The sequence below is a fragment of the Nothoprocta perdicaria genome, unplaced genomic scaffold (genome assembly GCF_003342845.1).
Source record: "Nothoprocta perdicaria isolate Ctin4 unplaced genomic scaffold, notPer1 scaffold_32, whole genome shotgun sequence".
Classification (NCBI taxonomy): Eukaryota; Metazoa; Chordata; class Aves; order Tinamiformes; family Tinamidae; genus Nothoprocta; species Nothoprocta perdicaria.
In genome coordinates, this window is record NW_020455555.1 from 1,640,667 (window position 1) to 1,660,030 (window position 19,364).

A 19,364-nucleotide genomic window follows, 5' to 3' on the forward strand; every position below is an offset into this window, starting at 1 on the left:
ATGCAATAGGAGGCAGAACTTTTCTTGAAAGGGATTTCTTCAGGCTCCAGATGAGTCAAGGTCATGGAAGGTGATCCCAAGCTGGAAAGACTCCACAGGTCAGGACATGATACCCAAACTGCAGAGGAGCAGGATTCTACTTAGACCCCTCATGAGAGCTTAACGGCAGCCCTGAGTAGACAGTTAAAAATCCTCAGCAGAGACCTTGCAGAATTTTATTGCTTTTATCTCCAGAGACCAGAACTGAGCAGTGTTGTTTCAGAATGTCGTGCAAAGCTTGTGAGCTTAAGCAATTAACTCTTCTATAGCTAGAGACTTAGAAAACACATTTAAGCTACAGAAAATCTACTGGCTGAGACATAGTTCTCAAAAATTCAAAGGTGAAGAATCTGCACAGCAGAGCTTCCAATCAGCTCCTGAACTCCTTGCAGCCCCTAGGAGCTCAGGGCACCAAGGCCTGGGAGAGCAGGGCCCAACGCAGCAGTGCAGTTAACTTCCAAACCACGGRGAGATAAGAAAGACAAATCTCAAGCACTTGACTAGGGTTGCAAAACTAATGCTTTAATTGCTGGAGTTCATTAAGGTCCCTAGATGAGAGGCAGAGCAGAAATGCTGGTTTCTATTAGTCCATTCCTGCTGTGCTCCCTTACTGTTCTGTCACTCCGGCGGAGAAGGGGGTGTTGCCAAGCAAAGCGGCAGCTTATACAGCACATTCAACTGTATTTTTATCCACAGCACTTCGCACAGCTGTTGTAAGAACTACAGCTTTCAGTCGAAATAAATAAGGCTACAGCCTAATTGAATATGATTTCTAAGTGACTTAAGGCATGAATGTTAAAAAAAAGAAATCTATAAATGGCTTATTGGAATAGAGATCTAAAATTAGAAGAAAGAAAATTATGAGACAGATTTATGTCATGTAAAACATCTAACCTCAGGGACTAGCAGAGGGACATGCATCCTCTCACAAACCCACGCACAGCCTGGGAGAGAGGCAGGTAAACAATACCTGCTTGGTGACTGATTGCTGACTTTTGGAGCTACATGTATGTGTCATGTACATGTTACTATAGTCCTTACTATAGTCTCAGATAACAGCATTTCCCAATTAACCTTACAAGAAATATACTGTTCTGAATGAGCAGTAACTTTACATATTCCATGCTAAGAGTRTACTGTGAAAGAAGCTGAAATCAATACCTTTTTTTCCCCTTTCCTGTTGGGCATCATCTTCCCCACCAAAAAAAATGGACTCTAGGTCTCTTGAGGTTCAGGCACTATGAACTATGCACTAACCCCAAGTCTGCCATGCTTGGAAGTTCCCTGTGAGTCCCTAACATGGGATGTTACAAGACCTCTCAAAACAACCACTGAATCTGACCATAAATAAATAAATAAATAAATAAATAAACAAACAAACAAACCAACCAACCAACCCTCACTATTCCTGGATGGGAAGAAGAAAAAAAAAAAAAAGTCTTTAGGGTATTTAAAAAAGCTGCACAAGAAACATCATGGATTGACTTTAAGATAGTTTTGCTTTTCTTCTGTCTTAATCAGCAAATAAACTACAGAAAACTTCTTGGATTAAGTCACTTCGCACAGCAATCAGCTACGCTCCCAGACATACATTTTTGATAAAAGAAAATCTATAGCTTTAATGAGTGGATGCATAACTAAATTGGAAGAGCCTGGATAGAGTTAAAAATAGTAGGCATAGGATATCACAGGTGAGATAAGAAAACTAGACATTGCTAAATACTCTGATTTAATGCTCCATCACATAGACCTTCATACTTGCTGTATCCAACGCAACTGCTTGAGATAACAAGACTGACTTTGCTCCTCCCTAAGGGAAAATCTTGCTGGAGTAGCATTTTAGTGGAGCAGCAACAGCCCAGGCACTCCTCATCAGCTCAACAAAAACCTTGGTGCAAAGCTCACAGCTCTGCACTGGTGCCACTCCTGCCTTTAGCACCTGACAAGCAATCTGGGGGTCCATCACGCAGCGCTGGTCAATCCGTTTTCATTCAGCTCAAAGTCACAGGCACTAAGGGAATTTCCAAAACGATTCTGAGGCGTTGCACATTTACAGAGCTCAGAACATGCTCAGGATAAGAAAACCCATACCAAAACTGTGAGAAATGGCACATAATTGCAAACAAAAATTCTCTGACATTACACTCTCCCTCTTTATCTACAGCAAATATTTTTCCTTTTATTTATACATATATTCTCTTTCTCCTATCTAGAGATCATATACAAGCATTTATTTACTAGCTTAAAGATACACAAAGATTTTAGTTTTGCTTACACCAGTTCTGCTATAGAAYTAACAAATACCCCAAAATCTCAGCTCTTCAACCCATGCTCCAGCTATTCAGTTTTGCAATACTCAAATGTTACTACTAGTAATATGTAACACGTATCATATGTACATGTTCATGCTACATGTTCAAATATTTCTGAACACTTTAGGTAAGCAGTTCACAATTACCACCTTTATCTACCTCRTTGCATTTGTCCTCCCTTATACCAGCTATGAAATGGACATAATTCATTATTTACCCAAAGGATTAATAACATTCTTGATAAATTATTAGACGTATTTGTTTTGTGCTCCGTATTATTTGCCACCCCCAGCACACCACAGTGAGGTTATCTGTTCACTGCTGCTGAACATAAAATGTTTGTCCAGTTCAAAAACATAATTCACAATGATTAATGCTACAAATAAGAAGGATTTGTTTTCTGGAAACAACACACTCACACTAGCACTCTATCATCATATAAGGCTAGGATGTCTTTTTATATTTATATTCCAAGGTGTCCCTGCTTTTGTGGACAGTCCCTCCCCTTTTGTTAAAGCATTAGCTGCATGTTCTGACAGTGCCAATATGAGCTACAACAAACAGATTCTTCCAACTGAATCACACAGTTGTAAAACTTGGAGATGTCTGTTAAGGGATATTAGAATCTGTTTAACTGTTGGACAGGTTTTCTTTTTAATAGTCTCTTTCTTATGAGTCTTGTCTCTGCTCTGCCAAACTTCTTCTCCAAAATTATTTTGTCACCTCTATRTAATTTGCTATTGGGCACTAATAAGATACTGGCGCACACTGTCGCTTTTCTACTGAAAGCTAATTAACTCTCCCAAATCACACTGGTCATTACAGGAAGGTTTTCAGTAGTCTATATAAATATATTATAGGGAGAATTTAAATAGTAAGTTTTGCTCTATGGGAAAACTAAAACCTGTGCAGATTCAAATGCCAACTACTAYAGGTAGCATATTCAAAAAATTAAAGAACAACTGAAGTTTTCCTTCTAATTTTTAATTTATGCTAAAATAAAAGGTTTAAGGGCAATCAAATCTCTTAGATACTGGGACATACCCAAGACGCCGTACTCGGACAGGGAGCTGTTGCACACGGTATAGGGGGCCTGCTGCTCCCAGAGGTGATTCATGGGAACACAAGTCCTTTTGTCAACTTCTTGGTCGTGAAGCACATGATGACGATGGCTGCAAAGAGGTGGGGAAAGGAATCCATTAGCTAAGAACAACCTGGGGCTACAACAGAGCCATTTTAAAAGATTAACTACCAAAGGTAGAAACTCCAGAAAGCAAGCAAGCAAGCAATCTTTACATCTGGCATACATAACACTGTGGTTGGATGAAACACAGAAGTACCTTTAATAAAATTGCTACACTATGAGGACTTTCACGCACTTGCTCTGACACTCATGAAACCTGAAAATACACTGTCATTACTGGAATTTGGAGAAGCTAAGGGGGAGGTTATAAAATATTTTAGACTGATAAAGTCAAATTTCAGAAGATCAAGCTGTTATTAAAGCCATTTCATTGTGCCTCCCTGGCATATCCTATTATTCTCTTCCTTGAGACAATAATTGTTTGTCTTTTAGGAGAAAAGAAAAAAACAAAACAAAAAAGAAAACACTAAGGAGCTTCTCACAGCACCAAGACTGAAGTAGTATCCTCTTTCCTGCCATTTCCATTCATACCATTTACAGCTCTCCAGCCCCCCATTAATCAGCATTAGAATGGGGCACCAAGGAGCACTAGCAAAACAGAGATGAGTCAAGTAATTACTGCAATCCATTAACTCTCTGAGCAGCCTAACTGAGTGAATCACACCAATATGTCCAGCTTTACAACTGCTAACATAAGGACTGCTATTATGCTGGTAACAACTACTGCATGTTGTATAGCTGCCAGCACTGGAGACTGGAGCTTTCTCTATATCCAGTTTGCATAATGAATGCTAGCAAAAGAGCTCTGAAGTCTATTTAGAGGGCAACAACAGGAGAAAAGACAGAACCCTTGAAGAACAGCACAGGGAGGCAGGCAGAAAAGGGAAAATATGCACAGGAAGACCAGCTGTAAGAAATTATTTTTGATACTATCATTTCACATTTGTCATTCTATCAAAAATAAAAAGACCTAAATAGACAGTAAACTTTTAGACCCTGAATTATGAAGCACCACCAAAAGGCAGTAATAATGAGCCTGGATGGGCAGCTACACAAGTCAGGTTTTGCTGCTGAAGAGCTGTCAGGGTTCCTGATAGGAAACAGAACAGTCAAGTCTCTTCCTCTCCCTTCCTTCTCCAAAGTGTGGCTCCAGAACGAGAAAGGGCCAAGAGCTTTTATCTACAGCATTATCTCTGTCTTCCCTCTATTAATAACGTTAAGTGGAGTACTGAAACAGGAAGAAAACAAGCCATTACATTTAATATTCACATTTAACATTCTTCAGATGGGAGAAGTAGCTTAGGTCTGTAATATTCTGGGTTCTGCAGGATAAAGGCTCTAGAATGAGAAGACAGAGGTTCTGGGATCTAGAAAGCATCCTACAGCTTGCCTGAGGCGACTCTCCTGACTAGCACTACTACAGCCTCACTCAACTTGCCATGCAGTCATCTCACTGCATATTGAGATGATCTGAATGCTTTTTCCCCATTATGGCAATACAGTATCTCCATTCTTCCCAAATAACAGCTTATGCTCCCTCTTCAATTAGATTCAGCTAACTGAGATTTTATGTACTTTAAAGATTTTGGAGGAGGAAAAAAGTATCTTTTAATACAACATTTGAGRGAGGATGCAGTGACATGTGCTTTTCTAGCACTTGCAGTTGTTTTCCCCACCACCACCCCAGAAAGAATACACAGGCATTTGCAAAAGTCTCCAGCTGTTAAGGGAGTCCCATTTATTATAAATGGCAGAGAACCCTAACCACAACTGAAAAAAAAAAGCAGCTCCATTTGAAATGGCAGCATATTTCAGATGTGTTTGTACCACAAATTAGCGGTCCACCTATTCCTAGCTAATATGTGCAAATCTGAGCAGGTTGTTTTTTCTAAAGCATGTTTCTTATTTTCCCTATGGTGTTGCGAACACAATATTTATTTTTCTCTTGGACATACATTAAAGAAATATGGCCAATCGTTCTGGAAAATCCTCTTCCATCTGTTACACAGTTGGTATTCTCATGAGAGCATTGAGCACAACTAAGCACTCACTTGAAATAGGTAGTTAGGTTGCTGACCAATGTACATGTGCGTTACCTCCCTCAGAAGGTGCTTACCACTTTACAAGACCAATATTCCTGAAATCAAGGAGGAGAAATATGGGGGAAATCTCCTGATTCTCTTCGTCTTAAGGTCTTGCCTGAATCATTTTATTAAACTGCCATTAGAATGGGAGCAAAAAGAAGAAAGCCTGAAAGACTGGATACCAAGCGAAGTTCAGCACAGAAACACAGAAGGCAGGCACCAATGCTCATCGTCCTCTTTGGCAAGCAGAGGGCAGCTGCTACTCCATCCATGCCCAGCAACAGGTTTTGCATCAAATGGGTCAATCAAATACATCATTAAGATTTTACTCCGTGGAGAATCAGGTAGGGAAAAGCAGCATTTATATTTTACCAAGTGATCAGATTCCGTGTTCCTTCTAGCTCCATGTTCAATAAGAGTCTCCACACACAAGATCTTGTTTCACCTAAAAGAAGCCTTGCCAAGTGGCAATACGTTTGTTTCAAAGGATACTGGAGTTAAAAGCAGTTATGCTTAATGTTACTTGAAGACTTGAGAATCTGCAGCAGCAAAACAACTTTCCTCAGTGTTTAGATGGCTTGCAGTTGAATTTCTACTCCAAAAGGAAAAAAAGTCTGCTTTTCAGCAAAAGGAAGTAAAATATCTAGAAATATTTGTTCTTCCTTAAATACAATTCTTTGAAATGTTCTCTCTGCAGACTAGCAGGAAATTGGATTCCGCTTGACCACCAGCACCTATGACAATCAGATGAGGCCAAACAGCCTCCAACTGCCCTTCCCTTCAACAGACTATGCTCAGCATGCTAAAGTGTTGAGGAATGGCCCAGCATTCAACAGTTGTTTCAGTACTCACCTGAAAGTACCTCTTTCCACATCCTGGCCACTTAGTCGGACATGGATCCCTTCCTTCAGAAAAGAGCCAAAAGCCATGTACTCTGCTAAGGCCCAGTCGACGACTCTGTTCTTAGTCATCTCCAGGCGGGCTCTCAAAATCCGTGAGAGTCCTATATTGGAATAAAGATCAGAAATCTGTGAACTTACTTGAAAGACATTCTACATTCATAGAACATTCACCTTTGTCCCTGCTGGTACAGGATGCATGAGAACAGAAAGTAACATCAAATTTGAGTTGCTACTTTTAGTTGCTGATTCACTGCCTTTGTCAAAAGCAGAACAATGCAATGAAGTTAAGCAAACCCAATACAGTCTACAAATTGTTTTGCTAGACCTGAACTGCCAGGGAAGTAAAATATTTTTTTCCCAGGCAAAGGGTTGTATATTATTCATATCTTGTTTTTGCAAAAGAAAGAAAATTAAAAAAAGAAGAAAAAAAATACTCTTTCCACAGATCCTAAGCATTTTCCTATAGGCCAGGAAAAAAAAATCTCTAAATAAAGTAGCTCCATCTTTCCCCATGGAACTAGCATATCACTCTCCCTGTAAGGTTGCTAGAGTCCAATCAGAAAAAGAATTAGCTGAGAACTTATCCCCAATGCCAGAGTCCACCCCTCTCCTCCCTTCCCCCTTTTTTTTGAGACACCCATATAATAGACACTAGATTCAGAATGGAATCTCTTCAGACCAAAAGCTAAGACCTTCTGATAAAATGCTAGATTTGTTATCACTAACACTAAATAACTACACTGAAAGAAAAACTGAACTCAAATTTATTTGCAGTTTACTGTACTAAAATTAGACTCATTGCACATCAACATTGTCCTATCTGAAAAAAATGAGCTAAATCCCTGAACAGAAAGTTACAAGCGAAGAACAAGAAAAGTGACTTAAGTGGACCCCAAATTGTCACCAGTTTCAACATTTAAAAAATAATAGTAAAATAAAAAGAAGCCAATAATAGTGCCCCATGAGATGAGTACCTTTGCAAGAAGTCCCATGAACGCACTGCACAGAGGCAACATTTTACAAAAGGACTGTATTAACTTAACATTAATAAATGGAGAAAATAGCTATTTTAATGAGGTATGGAACAGAAATGGCATGATATTGAAAGAATTTTCAAATGAGAACAAGCAGCAGGACCCCATCTGCCACATTCTCCAGAAGAAGTTACTGCTGCTCTCCCCTTTGTGAAATGGCCCATCAGCAATTCATGTAGAGAATTAAGACACCTGAGCAAGAAACGCAGGCCCCGAAGGAAGCAAGGACTCCAGCTGACCTGCGTGGATTTTGAAGTCTTTGACTGGCACTGAACTGGCCACATTGCCAATGTGAACCAGCAGCTCTTCTGAAATGCCAGTTGGGGGACACGACATGCTCTTGGGCTCTCCATCCACATTAAAGAAACCTGGAAGTAAAAGATTAAGAGATTTCTACCTTATTTGCAATTTATTTTAAAATCCACAGCTCATTAAGACATTCTAAGTGGCACATTAACCTAGTTCTTCACCTTCCAGAAGGGAGGCACAATCATTTCCATTGCCTGCATGACAACAGGACTTGATCTCACAGGCACACAACGACCTGTTTTGTTTCTACTTTGACTCCCAGTGAATTAAGTGAATTACTTGATTTAACAACAACAACAGCAAAGTAGTGGGAGATATTTGAGGTATCTTCCTTCTTCCTAAAAAGATGAACAGCATTACAGGTATAACATTTCTCTGCTAGACTGAAAAATCTATCTTTCAATATTTTCTATAAAACACTCCTCTTTCAAAACAAATTGGGAAATGCTTCACTGCTAATACAGACAAACCGTAAGTCACATTTTACTGCAAAGGAAAGCTGCCCAACAAAAATAGTAAAGAGTCCTAGAATATGGAATTAAAAGGAAAACACAGGTACTTCAAACAGTAGAATGTATGAAAGGACATTTCTTACCAGGCCAAGGTGAATCAAGCCAGTGCTTAATATGTAGAATCTTATTATCCTTAGATCTAGTATATGCTTCTTCACATATTCTGTCATACTTGGCGATTTCTTCCTGGAGGAAGAAAAAAAAAAAAAAAAAAAAAAAAACACTCCTCACACTTTTAGAAGAGATAAACACAATACCCTGGCATTCTAAAATTCAGGTATGACAGCAATGACATAACAAAATTTCATTATAAATATATAAATAAATCTATTTTACCTGGAATAAAATTGTCTTCTAGAAACATGCTTACCTACATCATTCAAAATAATTTGTTTATTGGGCAAGTGCTACAGAGAAAAGGACCAAGAGCGTAAGTAGCCAACAGTACTCCAAAAATCAAAAGAATTGAAGTGCTCTAATTTACAATGAAAATTGGAATTTCTGGCTATTATACCTCAGGCTGCAGCAGTTATGAAAYACTGCAAAAGATCCTCCAAGATAACTAGTCCAGCTGTAGATTCTAACTAAAAAACTACTAGCTCACACTTCAAAGACAGTAAGTGCAAAGCCACAATCTGAAGCAAAATGCACATGCACTCACTGCTTTTTGGTTGCTCTGTAATGCTGCTGTTGYTACAGTTAGTCACACAGCTTTGCTCTAGAAGATTAAGGCAAAGATCTAACCAGTTTAATACTTCCCCCAAGCTCCACATATTTCATCTTTCCAGAATATTTTGAGTGATCTCTGATCTCAGTTTCATTATTTCAAGAAGCTAATAAACTTTAAAAAAGATCTTTGCTTTAAATATGCACAACAAGCTGTTGGATACAAGTATCACTTCCAGGCGATCAACATGAAACCACCATCATAATTATGATCATTCAAATAATATCTTACTGCTGAATCATATGTAGCCTTTAGTTCTGCTGACATACTGTACCTCAAACTCCTGCAGGGTTACGGTCCCATCTGCAATCAATTTATCAGCATACTTCTTCAGCACCGGCACCTGTTTATGAATCTGCTTGTACATTAGCGGCTGGGTGAACATCGGTTCATCCATTTCATTGTGCCCTCTCCTTCGGTAACAAACCTACAAAGGATAAGACTGTTTCTGTTGGTAAGGAAAGACGTCAAACTAAAACTTTCAGTTTCATGCTTTTACAGTGATTTTAAAAGTCTATGGAATAGAAATGCTTATCAATTCCTGCAAGTATTTTTTAACGTGTTTCTTGATTGGGTCTTCCCAGGTACATAAGAGACAGTAGTATACAATACAGAGTGAAGAACTAAGAAAGCAGAGACTTACCAAGTCAACAACGACATCTTTATTGAATGTGTTTCGCCATTCTGCAGCTACACTGCACACATACATCACTGCTTCAGGGTCATCAGCATTCACATGAAAAATAGGAGCATTTACCACACGAGCAACATCAGTAGGGTATGGAGACGAACGGGCCATTCGCGGGTCTGTAGTGAAGCCAATCTAAAAACCCCAGAAATTGCAATAAAATGATGTGGGAATCTCCCTCTACTTTGCTTTGAATKCTTGAGGTTTTCATTTAATAGTCATACACATGCCAGTAAACTGAGCAGCTATACGAGCTTCTTTTTGCTAATTTGAAAAGAAACAAAGCAAACTAAACCCAATTAAGTGTTATGAACTGAATAAAATACACATAGGTGATATATTACCCATTCAGAGCTGTTAGATACTATGACCATTTTCAGGAACATTCTAACCACTCTTACTAAACAGAGGGAGTAGCACAGTCAGCTAAGAAAAGAAAACCAAGAGCACAAGAACAAAAAAGAAAAAGAAATACACTAGCAACTAGTAAGGAAATACATCAATTGGAAGATGTTCTGCTTATTACCTGGTTATTGACCACAACGTGAATAGTGCCATTTGTGGTATAAGACGGGAGGTCACTAAGATGAAATGTCTCATAAACCACTCCCTGTCCTGCAAAGGCAGCATCCCCATGTAATAATATGGACATAACCTAAGAGGAAGGATTATACATACACGTATTAGAAAGAAAACAAACAAACAAAAAACCACCACAATTTAAGTTCCTCAAGAAGATCTGTCTGCTCTGTCGACAGTATTTACAGAACAGAACTGTACTTTTATCATAAGCCATAGAATGGTCTGCATTCTACCTGCTTCATTCAATACTCAGAGGAAAGTTTTAAGGTGACTTCTCTCCCTGAAGTTACCCGAGAGGTCAAACACCTTATCCTGTTCAGTGGGTAGTATGCTCTTTTGTCAAGGAGGAAAAGAAGATTTCTCCACAATACAAAATTATTGGCAAACCACTTCATTAAAAAATACTGCAAAAAATACTGCAAAATCAAGAAGAGTTACCACAACATTAAACTATTTATACCTTTTTTCCTGCTGTATCCCCTCGATAAAACTGTTCGGCTTTAGTCTTTCCCTGCACAACTGGATCAACTGCTTCCAGATGAGAAGGGTTGGCCATCAGGGACAGAGTGATTTTCTTATTTGTTGCTCGGTTGATCCTCTCGTGGTACATTCCCAGATGATATTTCACATCCCCAGATCCCTAATGTGCAAGACATGGTCAAGATTCAAGCACATCATTCATACATATTGTATGTCTAAAATKTATCCTTTATCCTGAAAAACAAGTCTAGGTAGGTATGCATCAGTATGCGCTGTAGTTTTCTCACATTTGAGCACTGTTCCTATTTTATTATCTCAGTGTCACTATTCAACACCCAGCTCATATTTGCAGAATACTGACACTGTTTATATGAAACAAAGACAGAGAGCRGGGATATTTTTTAGACTTTGCAAATGAGACACTTCTGTGTATTAGGGATCAGGTGTAGTCTTTAAACTCTTGATCAAATTTCATCAAATCATAACCCTCAAACTGAAAAACAAAATGATACTCAAACCAGAAAACCCTTTTCAGAAGATGATAATGCTATTGTGATAATGATCATGACCAAAACCAAGTACAGACCAAATAACTACTTTGAACAGATAGATATCTATACTTTTCTGTAYAGATAAAATGGCAAAGCATCTCACCTCATCAGCTGCTTCAAGTTTGGGATCAAACTGACAGAAGATCTGTTCCAACTCTTTTCGGATAACATTAGCCAACACATTCAGTCTACCCCTAAGAAAAAAATCAAACATAGTTATGGCTCAAGCAGGGAAAACAACAGTACTACTAGCATAAAACTTACAAAACTAGCAAGCCCTTTAKTTCAGATATTTGCAGTTGAGAAGTTTGCTTTACACTTTTAAAATTTAAAAGCTTTATTCTCCCTTTTCCCTTCCTACTGCAAATTACCTCCAATGCATTCCCACTAACACTCTAAATAAAGTATCTAATTATGCAAATGTGACCAATAGTTTTTATAGTCACCTAGCAGCTACAACATGACAATATTAACGTAGACTGTATAAGTGTGATACCATCTCAACTTCTTTTCTCTGTTCGAGACTCTGTACAGTGGGGTACATAACACATATGCTTGCTGCTTCAAAGCACACTGATATGACTCTCACTAGTGTTCACCTGTGAGGCCTTTAACCTCTTATTGAAAAATATCTTTATTACAATTATACGTTCCTTTTACTCATTATAATTGACTTTTTCTTCCCTAGCTTCTCCAACACTGACTTTGTTAAYAAAGTTTTAATTCTACAATCCAAAACCAGTCTCGAGTTGAGGGGTTTGCACTGACATTACCTGTGAGGCATCCCCATTATAACATATTCAATTCCCATTTCACTGGATTTATCAATGATGGTCTTAAGTGCAGGAATCATCACTTCGCATCCTTCCAAACCAAATCGCTTTTCTGAAGACCACTTSCGAGCAAGGAAGTCTTCAAATCTTTGGGGAAAAAAAAAGAAAAAGAGAGTGAGCTCATTTGTATTAAAAAAAATAACGTAGCAAACATTTATTATCAAACATCTTGTAGCAAATGAGACGGTCTCAATCTGTTTTAAAGCATCTGGCAACACGTTTGCAGATCTCTTGAGATAAATCTGATGCAGGACAGGGGGAGCACATGGGAAGGAATTTAAGGCTCCCTCCTTCACTTGAGAAGTGTTCACCATAACTGCCCAGGTTGAATTCTGCTCCTGCCCAACAATTTATATTGATCACTAGGAATGCAGAGCAAAAGCAGAGAAGTCTGCTCTATGGATTGAAGATGACAGATCAAAGAACCTGTGCTTTCTGGAAGCAACAGTGATTGAATACTGGAAGAAAACTGTGAGAGAAAGCACACTTATTTCATAGGCCCTTTTTAATGGGACASTGCCTCAGACTACGTGATGTAACTGCTAATACCTTGCCAAGAACAAGGACGCTGGAATCTGCCTCAGCTACAGCAGGAGAAAGATGTCARCGCTTAACAGTTCTATGTTGTTTCTCTCTTTAATGCATTTGTGCCAGAGGCAACGTGAGTGGTTAAAAAGTGCCTTTTAACAAACACTGAAAGGGTTATTTGTTGCAAAGCCTGGAGATATGGAATGCAAAGAAAAATAAATCTCCATGAACATAACTATTTTGTTACATCATCTGTGATGCATTCRGGCTGATAAGATGGCCATAAAGCATTATTACACAGCTTAGTCCTCACTCAGGATGCTGACATTTACCTCTTTAGATTGAAGTCCTAAAAGCAATGAAATGAAATATTGCCATAACACAGCAGTGTCACCTTAGCTCACCCAGCAATACCTTTACAATTCAGGCATGTTAGCAACAAGCTAGATTCTCAGCTAAAACAAATTGCCACGATTCCTCCAAAGTCAGCAGGGCTGCACAAGCTTACATAAGCTGGAAGTGAGRCTCTCATTTCTTCTGCTCGCACAGGGTGGAGCAAAGTGGTGGTTGCATACTGCATACAGTTTTCTCTTTGTAGCTGCAAGCAGAGACAGTACTGCACAAGCAGAAAGTTCAACATCAGAGGTGAACAGCTACTAAGTGTGCAGAACTGCAGTATTGCACAGTCACATCCYGCAAAGCCACATGCCACTGACTTCCCAAGGGCCATGGGTGACTGCTGCCATGAGAACCAAGTCTTATTTAGGCAGTTGCTCATGGATGGGAGAAGCTAGAATGGCTTGATCTTGCACAGGTGTAAGGAGATACCTCCCTTGTATACAAGACCAGATTTCACTTCAGCCCAGCAGAACTTAGAGAGCTCATGAGCTTTCCATGCCAGTTGACACTCAGCTTTCACAGAGAGAGCAGAGTAGCATCCCAGCACTAGCCCATCCTACCTCATTGAGCGCACCAGCCTGGCCAGCAAAGTCCTTTTCTCCTCATTAGTGAACTTCATAACACCTGGTGTCTCAAATTTCTGCCGAATCCACTGGCACTGCTCCACATCATTGATGAACATAAATTCCAGGCCAATGTGTTGGCAATAGGTATTCTAGAAGGTAAAAACATTAACAAAAAACTTTTGGGACCTAACGGACAAGCAGGCCAAAACACTTGCCTTGATTTGACTGGCATTATTTCACCTAACTCACAATTGTTCTTATGGGCATAAGTCTTTATTTCGATGGCAATAACAAAGATTTCAAGTAATATTTACCTAAATCTACCCACCTTTTTTTTTTTTTTTAATGTCACCTGAGGCCAAGGAATGAGAAGATTATTACAAATTCCCATGCATATTATCTGATAGTTGGCAAGTCTTAGAAGACTGGAAACCTGAGAAAGAACTCAAGCAGTTGAGAACAGAGAAAGCGTGAGGAGAAAAATGCAAAGATTCTTCAGATATTTCAGCATCGGTAAAAGTGTGTCCGAAGTGTAAGCCAGCATATTTCTCGTATTTACAMGACAAAGCCAAGATCTCCTCTATTCTCAGTAAATTACTTATTTTTATTCTTGCAACCAATTTCTGTAATTCATCCTCCACACTTCTATCCCTTCTTACTGCAAGGGATTCTATCATCATGCCTCTAAAATCTTGAGTTGTTTTGTACTRCAAGATGTTGAACAAACCACATATGGGAATGCTCAGTTCTTCACATTAAGCACTTCAGCACTTTGCAGATTTATTATCAGCCCTATTTGCTGTTTGGAGGGCCCCTCCAATTACAATTATTCTTTTAAAAGTCATCAAAGCTAGTTGACAATATGTGACAAAACCRTATCACCTTTCAGAGAACCAGACTGTAGGAAAGGGATCGGGGATGAAAGCAAGGACCATCAGTATCTAAATTTTTAYTAGAATTAGCTACATTTTTTTGAAATGAATTTGGTACTCAACCCACTCATTCAAGTAAGAGCCCCACTAACGTCAGGGTGGCAAGAGCAAAGCCTGCCCGTGTCAAGTAAAGTTTTTTCCTGTGACAGGAAACAAAACAACATCAACTGAAGTTCTAAAGTCTCTGCTCCTTTTAAGCAGCACAAACTTTTTATRAAACTATGTCCTGAATTAGTTCTGAATTAGTTCACCTCTTCTATTCTAATCCAAATTTACATAGCTGAGACATTCAGCAAATGAAAAGCGTTAACATTTGTGGTAACAGCCCACCAGCTCTTTTAAAGCCACCTGAACTCTTCACATCTGCTATTAATGATTAGCAAACAGCAAGTTCTTTGTAGCTGACAGCTTCTGGAAAAAGTTTACTCTGTTTAGATGAGGTCACAAATCAAAAATGTCACACCGACCTCCAGCCGCCTGATGATCTCTCGTAAAGAAAGGCTGGTCTCACTTCCTCCTATGAAGGTAGTTGTGGGCAGCTGAAAGACTTTGTCCAAATCTGACTCATGCAAACCATAAAACCCTGTAAGAGGTGCATAATCAGTTTGAGAAGCAGGAGAGGGGACAAAATCTTTTTTTTTTTTTTTTTCTCTCTCTCAAAGCTTCACCAACTGAAATTTAATAAAGCAATATTAAAAAAGAAGGAAGCAGATTAAGGATTTATAGTGTGAATATTTTGGAGACATCCATTCACAGAATTTACTTTGTATGGAATTAAAAGAGAAAATGTTTTCACTAAGTAGTTATTATTCCACTAGAGAAACCAAATAATTCCTTCTAAAATGCAGGTAACAAAACTTATTACAAATATTTTTACATTTTCTAATTTTAGCATACATGCCATCAGTTCAGTACACTATACTTAGGTGAAATGCCTGATGCAAATTTCCTCTTTGCTTTGTATTATTTTCTGTATTTCTAACTTTGACCTATCCTGATTTTGGATATATTGTACACACATATTCAACATTGATCTGACAGCCTGCACATAACTCAGTGTAGAGCAGTGCTCTATATTCCTGTTTAAATCAATTTCCTGAAAATAAAAGAAAAAGCAATTTAAAGATTAAATAACGATAATACTTAGCATATAGATACACAGAAGCCTAAGTATAGATAGAAGCCAGGCCATAGAACTGTGTTGCAACCATTTTTACTGCACTGTACTGTCACATATTTTGTGTTTTAATACATAAACACCTATTTTGTTTTTAATATTGCATATTTAAATATAAATTTAAATATTAGTATTTCATAGGTTTAATATTAATTTAATATTTTTAAATTGACAAATCTGGAGTAACTAAAACAGATGCCTGCATACCACTACTAAGTCAGTATGCAGACACCACCTTATATCACTATTTTTTCCCACTTGAATATATTTTTCCAGGACAAAATTATTTCTGTTATCTATAAAACAAAAGAGAGTTAGTTTGTTCAGTTGAAAYAAAGCAGTGTTACTATCCTATTTTTTTTTCCCTTGCTTTCTTTCAGACTTCAAAGGCTCGTCATGTGCTGTCATGCAAAAAATAGGACATATACAAGAGTGATTTGGGCACAAACAGAACATCTGTGCTTTGTACTCKTGCACTGCATATTTACTGAAGCATCTTTTCATGTTTAAAGAGAAAAAGTCTTCTTGAACTCCAAGAGCTCCTGAAAGCAATCCTGGATCTCCTATTGTGGAGTAGGAACACTTCTAACCAGCATTTTAGAAGCAGCTGTTAAAAGAAACTTCCTACCAGAAGGTTTCTTGAGAAAAMCAGAAGACAGGACCAAGAAAACACATAGGAAAGTCTAATATCAACTACCTTCCATACCATCAGAGGTCCTCTGCACATTTTCTGCCTGGAACGCTCAAACTATGATGGTCTGGGTTTTTGAGAGCAAATGTTTAAGAGCCTTCTCTCTTTTTGCTGTGTCCACCCTGCATTAGAAATTGTTTCCTGCACAAATTCAATTKCACCCTAGTACATGTATCGTTTTCTTATGTACCTGAAGATTTCAGTATCAGCACTCTGGCAAGTCACAAGGCTCTGGACAAAACTATTTCTAAGGTTTAAGAACATTTGTTCMAGCCTGTCAACAATCACTCAGCTCTGAACACCTATTAGAGTCTCATTAATTTAATTAAAACAGTTATTAGTATAGTGCTTTTACAATTATCTTTCTTATAACTATGAAGACAGGAGTTGATTTTTTTTCTTTATTTCCTCTCTTTAGACACACTATCAGGTACTCACCAAGTTTATCAATGGTAGTGATTAAATCAGATGGAACAAACGAATCCAGGTCTGCATCGAGAATTCCAAGAGGGTCTAACTGAGCCACGTGATGGCCACGAATCTGAAAAGAAAGGAAAATGGGTGAAAAACATTATCGGGCTAATGAAAACTAGAAAGATTTAAATAAATAAAAAGATAAAATAGAGAACGAGATCGATATCTCTCTTCAAAACATATAATAAGTAGACATGGTTAAYGCCAAGAGGAGCAGTTTTCCCTTTTTTTCTGCAAGAACATAAAATAAGCATTACACCACTGGATATGTATACAATCTCTTAAAAACTGTTGCCTACACGTGAGAACCTAAGTTTTATTTTGTTCAGCATCCAACTTAAAGTAGAATTACATTAAAGACTAAATAAAAAAAAAGACTAGCTTTGGTGATTGTACTCTTAACTTTCTGGGTAAAATGAACTTAGCGTGACTAACTGCCATTTCAATCCCCATGTATTTTTGTTCAAATCCTCCTTTAAGCAAGTGGAGAACACCAATGTACAGCAGTGCTGACCTAAAATGTGTACTGGTGACACAGAGGTTTCTATTGCAAATGAAGGGATCTGTCTGCATGATCTGTATTCCACAGGAGAGAGTGATCTCCACAACAGTCAACATAGCTTTCATTTAAGAAGGTTTGGAAATTTCATGTGTAGATGAATGAATGAACTTTAATACATCAAATACATCAATGGGCAATGTAGTCAGCTGTCACTTATTAGTAAGGCTGGTCAATATAAGSTATAAACTGCTACAGACTTTATATTACAGTTCTTGATATTATTAACAGTGCTACAGAAGGAATAATTCAAACACAGCCACAAAAGATGTGTACATATGTATGGGTGTGCATATGCGTGAATATATATATATATGTGTGTATATATGAAATGCCCTTGTGCATTCTTTTTATATACCRAATTAGGTCATTAAAAGCTTTTTTTGTGGGCGAGTATGTGAATTTTTTTCATTTTATTTTTCTTCTAAAGGCTGAATTCAGATCACTTGGGTAGAATTTCACGCACACTGCTAATATAGTAACTGTCTCTGAAAAAACACTAATAAACTGCAGCTTTATTGAATATAATCACTCTCACTAGTGTGTAAAATGTGGCTTATCTATGAGACTTTTTTAAAACACTATTCAAATATTCTGTATTTGCAGGACAGTGCATACCAAAATGTACTTATAAGCTAACAGAATTTAGTTTTGTTTTTCTTAAATACAAGAAAGAATAATCGGCCCTGTAAATTCAGCCTGGCCTCTGAGATTCTTTGCACCTTATGAATCACCAGTAATAAAGCCTTGAYGGGCCAAATGATGCCCACAGCAACATCTGTGCCACCTCGTTGTTTACAGCAGCACCAAGTGTATCTGACTGGAACTAAGCAAGTAATTCCATCTCAGGCATCATCAACAGGAAAGAACTCACCTCCCCAAGCTACGGCTGTTCTGAAGTATTAAAGGAGGAGGACGAGAAGAGTATTAGCAAGAACTCCAAACCTCAGAAGAGCAAGTCTATAAAAAATGGTGCCATATTACACTCCAGAATTGGCTGTGTTTTAATTAAAACACAGTATGTCCCATAATCAAGACTTTTTTTTTTCTTTTTTTTTTTTTTTTAATAACTCTACACTCAGAAAGGGAAACTACTTAAACAATTTCTGCAACAGGTACGTGTGTAAGCACTAAAGTGTCACAAATACATCATTTATGCAACAGATTATTATTTATACAAATATCTAGCTGTCTATTGCTTACCTTTTGATCTGTTTACACAATACAAGGTAGGTATAAGATTCAGTAGTACAGGCTGCAGAAAAAACAAAACTATCTTCTCTTCTACCCACTTATCCTTCACAGAGAGTTACAAAACTAAAGCTATGTTCTGACTTCAGAGCAGTCATTTTAGTCCATAATGAACAAAGTTAAAAGGCAAGAAGATTCACACAATTAGCTCCTAGATTTTTAAAGGTAACACTAAGTGGTAAATCCCAATCATGTTGAGATCTATTATAACATATTTTGCAATCAGGAGTTGGTGTGAAAGACTAGTTTTTACACACATTCTGATTACCCTACTGCTTACTGTGTCCTGACAAATGCCACAGTACTACCAGTTTTCTGCAGCTTGAAGATTTCTTCACTGTAGACTTCTTGTATAAAAAAAGGGAAAGGGAAATGGTAGTTTGTCCACTGTCTACCACTGATAACTAATTAAATACTGCATTAATATCATAACTAACAGGCAACTTGGAAAGCACCATAAAGTTGTCTGGCTAAAAAATTTTCAATTGCTACATACCGCAAGTGTGGCCATCAAAACAAATGTACCATATTTCTGTATTGCAGTTTGATTTATCGTTTAGAAAGCATTTTGTAGCTCTTGGGAAAACAGA

The 19,364-nt window shown here is 38.0% G+C and overlaps 1 protein-coding gene across 2 annotated transcripts in view; it reads right to left on the reverse strand.

The window, feature by feature from the left end:
* The window catches only part of OGDHL (oxoglutarate dehydrogenase like), a 47,546-nt gene that overhangs the window by 13,010 nt on the left and 15,172 nt on the right, over positions 1 to 19,364 (reverse strand). For both annotated transcript variants that reach the window (XM_026043028.1, XM_026043027.1), the window contains exons 4-16: positions 16,929 to 17,031; positions 15,090 to 15,205; positions 13,685 to 13,839; positions 12,138 to 12,284; positions 11,468 to 11,558; positions 10,794 to 10,973; positions 10,278 to 10,406; positions 9,707 to 9,886; positions 9,338 to 9,490; positions 8,420 to 8,522; positions 7,755 to 7,883; positions 6,432 to 6,582; positions 3,396 to 3,523 (exon numbers count right to left, since the gene is read on the reverse strand). In XM_026043028.1, the coding sequence (XP_025898813.1) occupies positions 3,396 to 3,523; positions 6,432 to 6,582; positions 7,755 to 7,883; positions 8,420 to 8,522; positions 9,338 to 9,490; positions 9,707 to 9,886; positions 10,278 to 10,406; positions 10,794 to 10,973; positions 11,468 to 11,558; positions 12,138 to 12,284; positions 13,685 to 13,839; positions 15,090 to 15,205; positions 16,929 to 17,031 (1,765 nt within the window). The remainder of the gene's footprint in view (positions 1 to 3,395; positions 3,524 to 6,431; positions 6,583 to 7,754; positions 7,884 to 8,419; positions 8,523 to 9,337; positions 9,491 to 9,706; positions 9,887 to 10,277; positions 10,407 to 10,793; positions 10,974 to 11,467; positions 11,559 to 12,137; positions 12,285 to 13,684; positions 13,840 to 15,089; positions 15,206 to 16,928; positions 17,032 to 19,364) is intronic.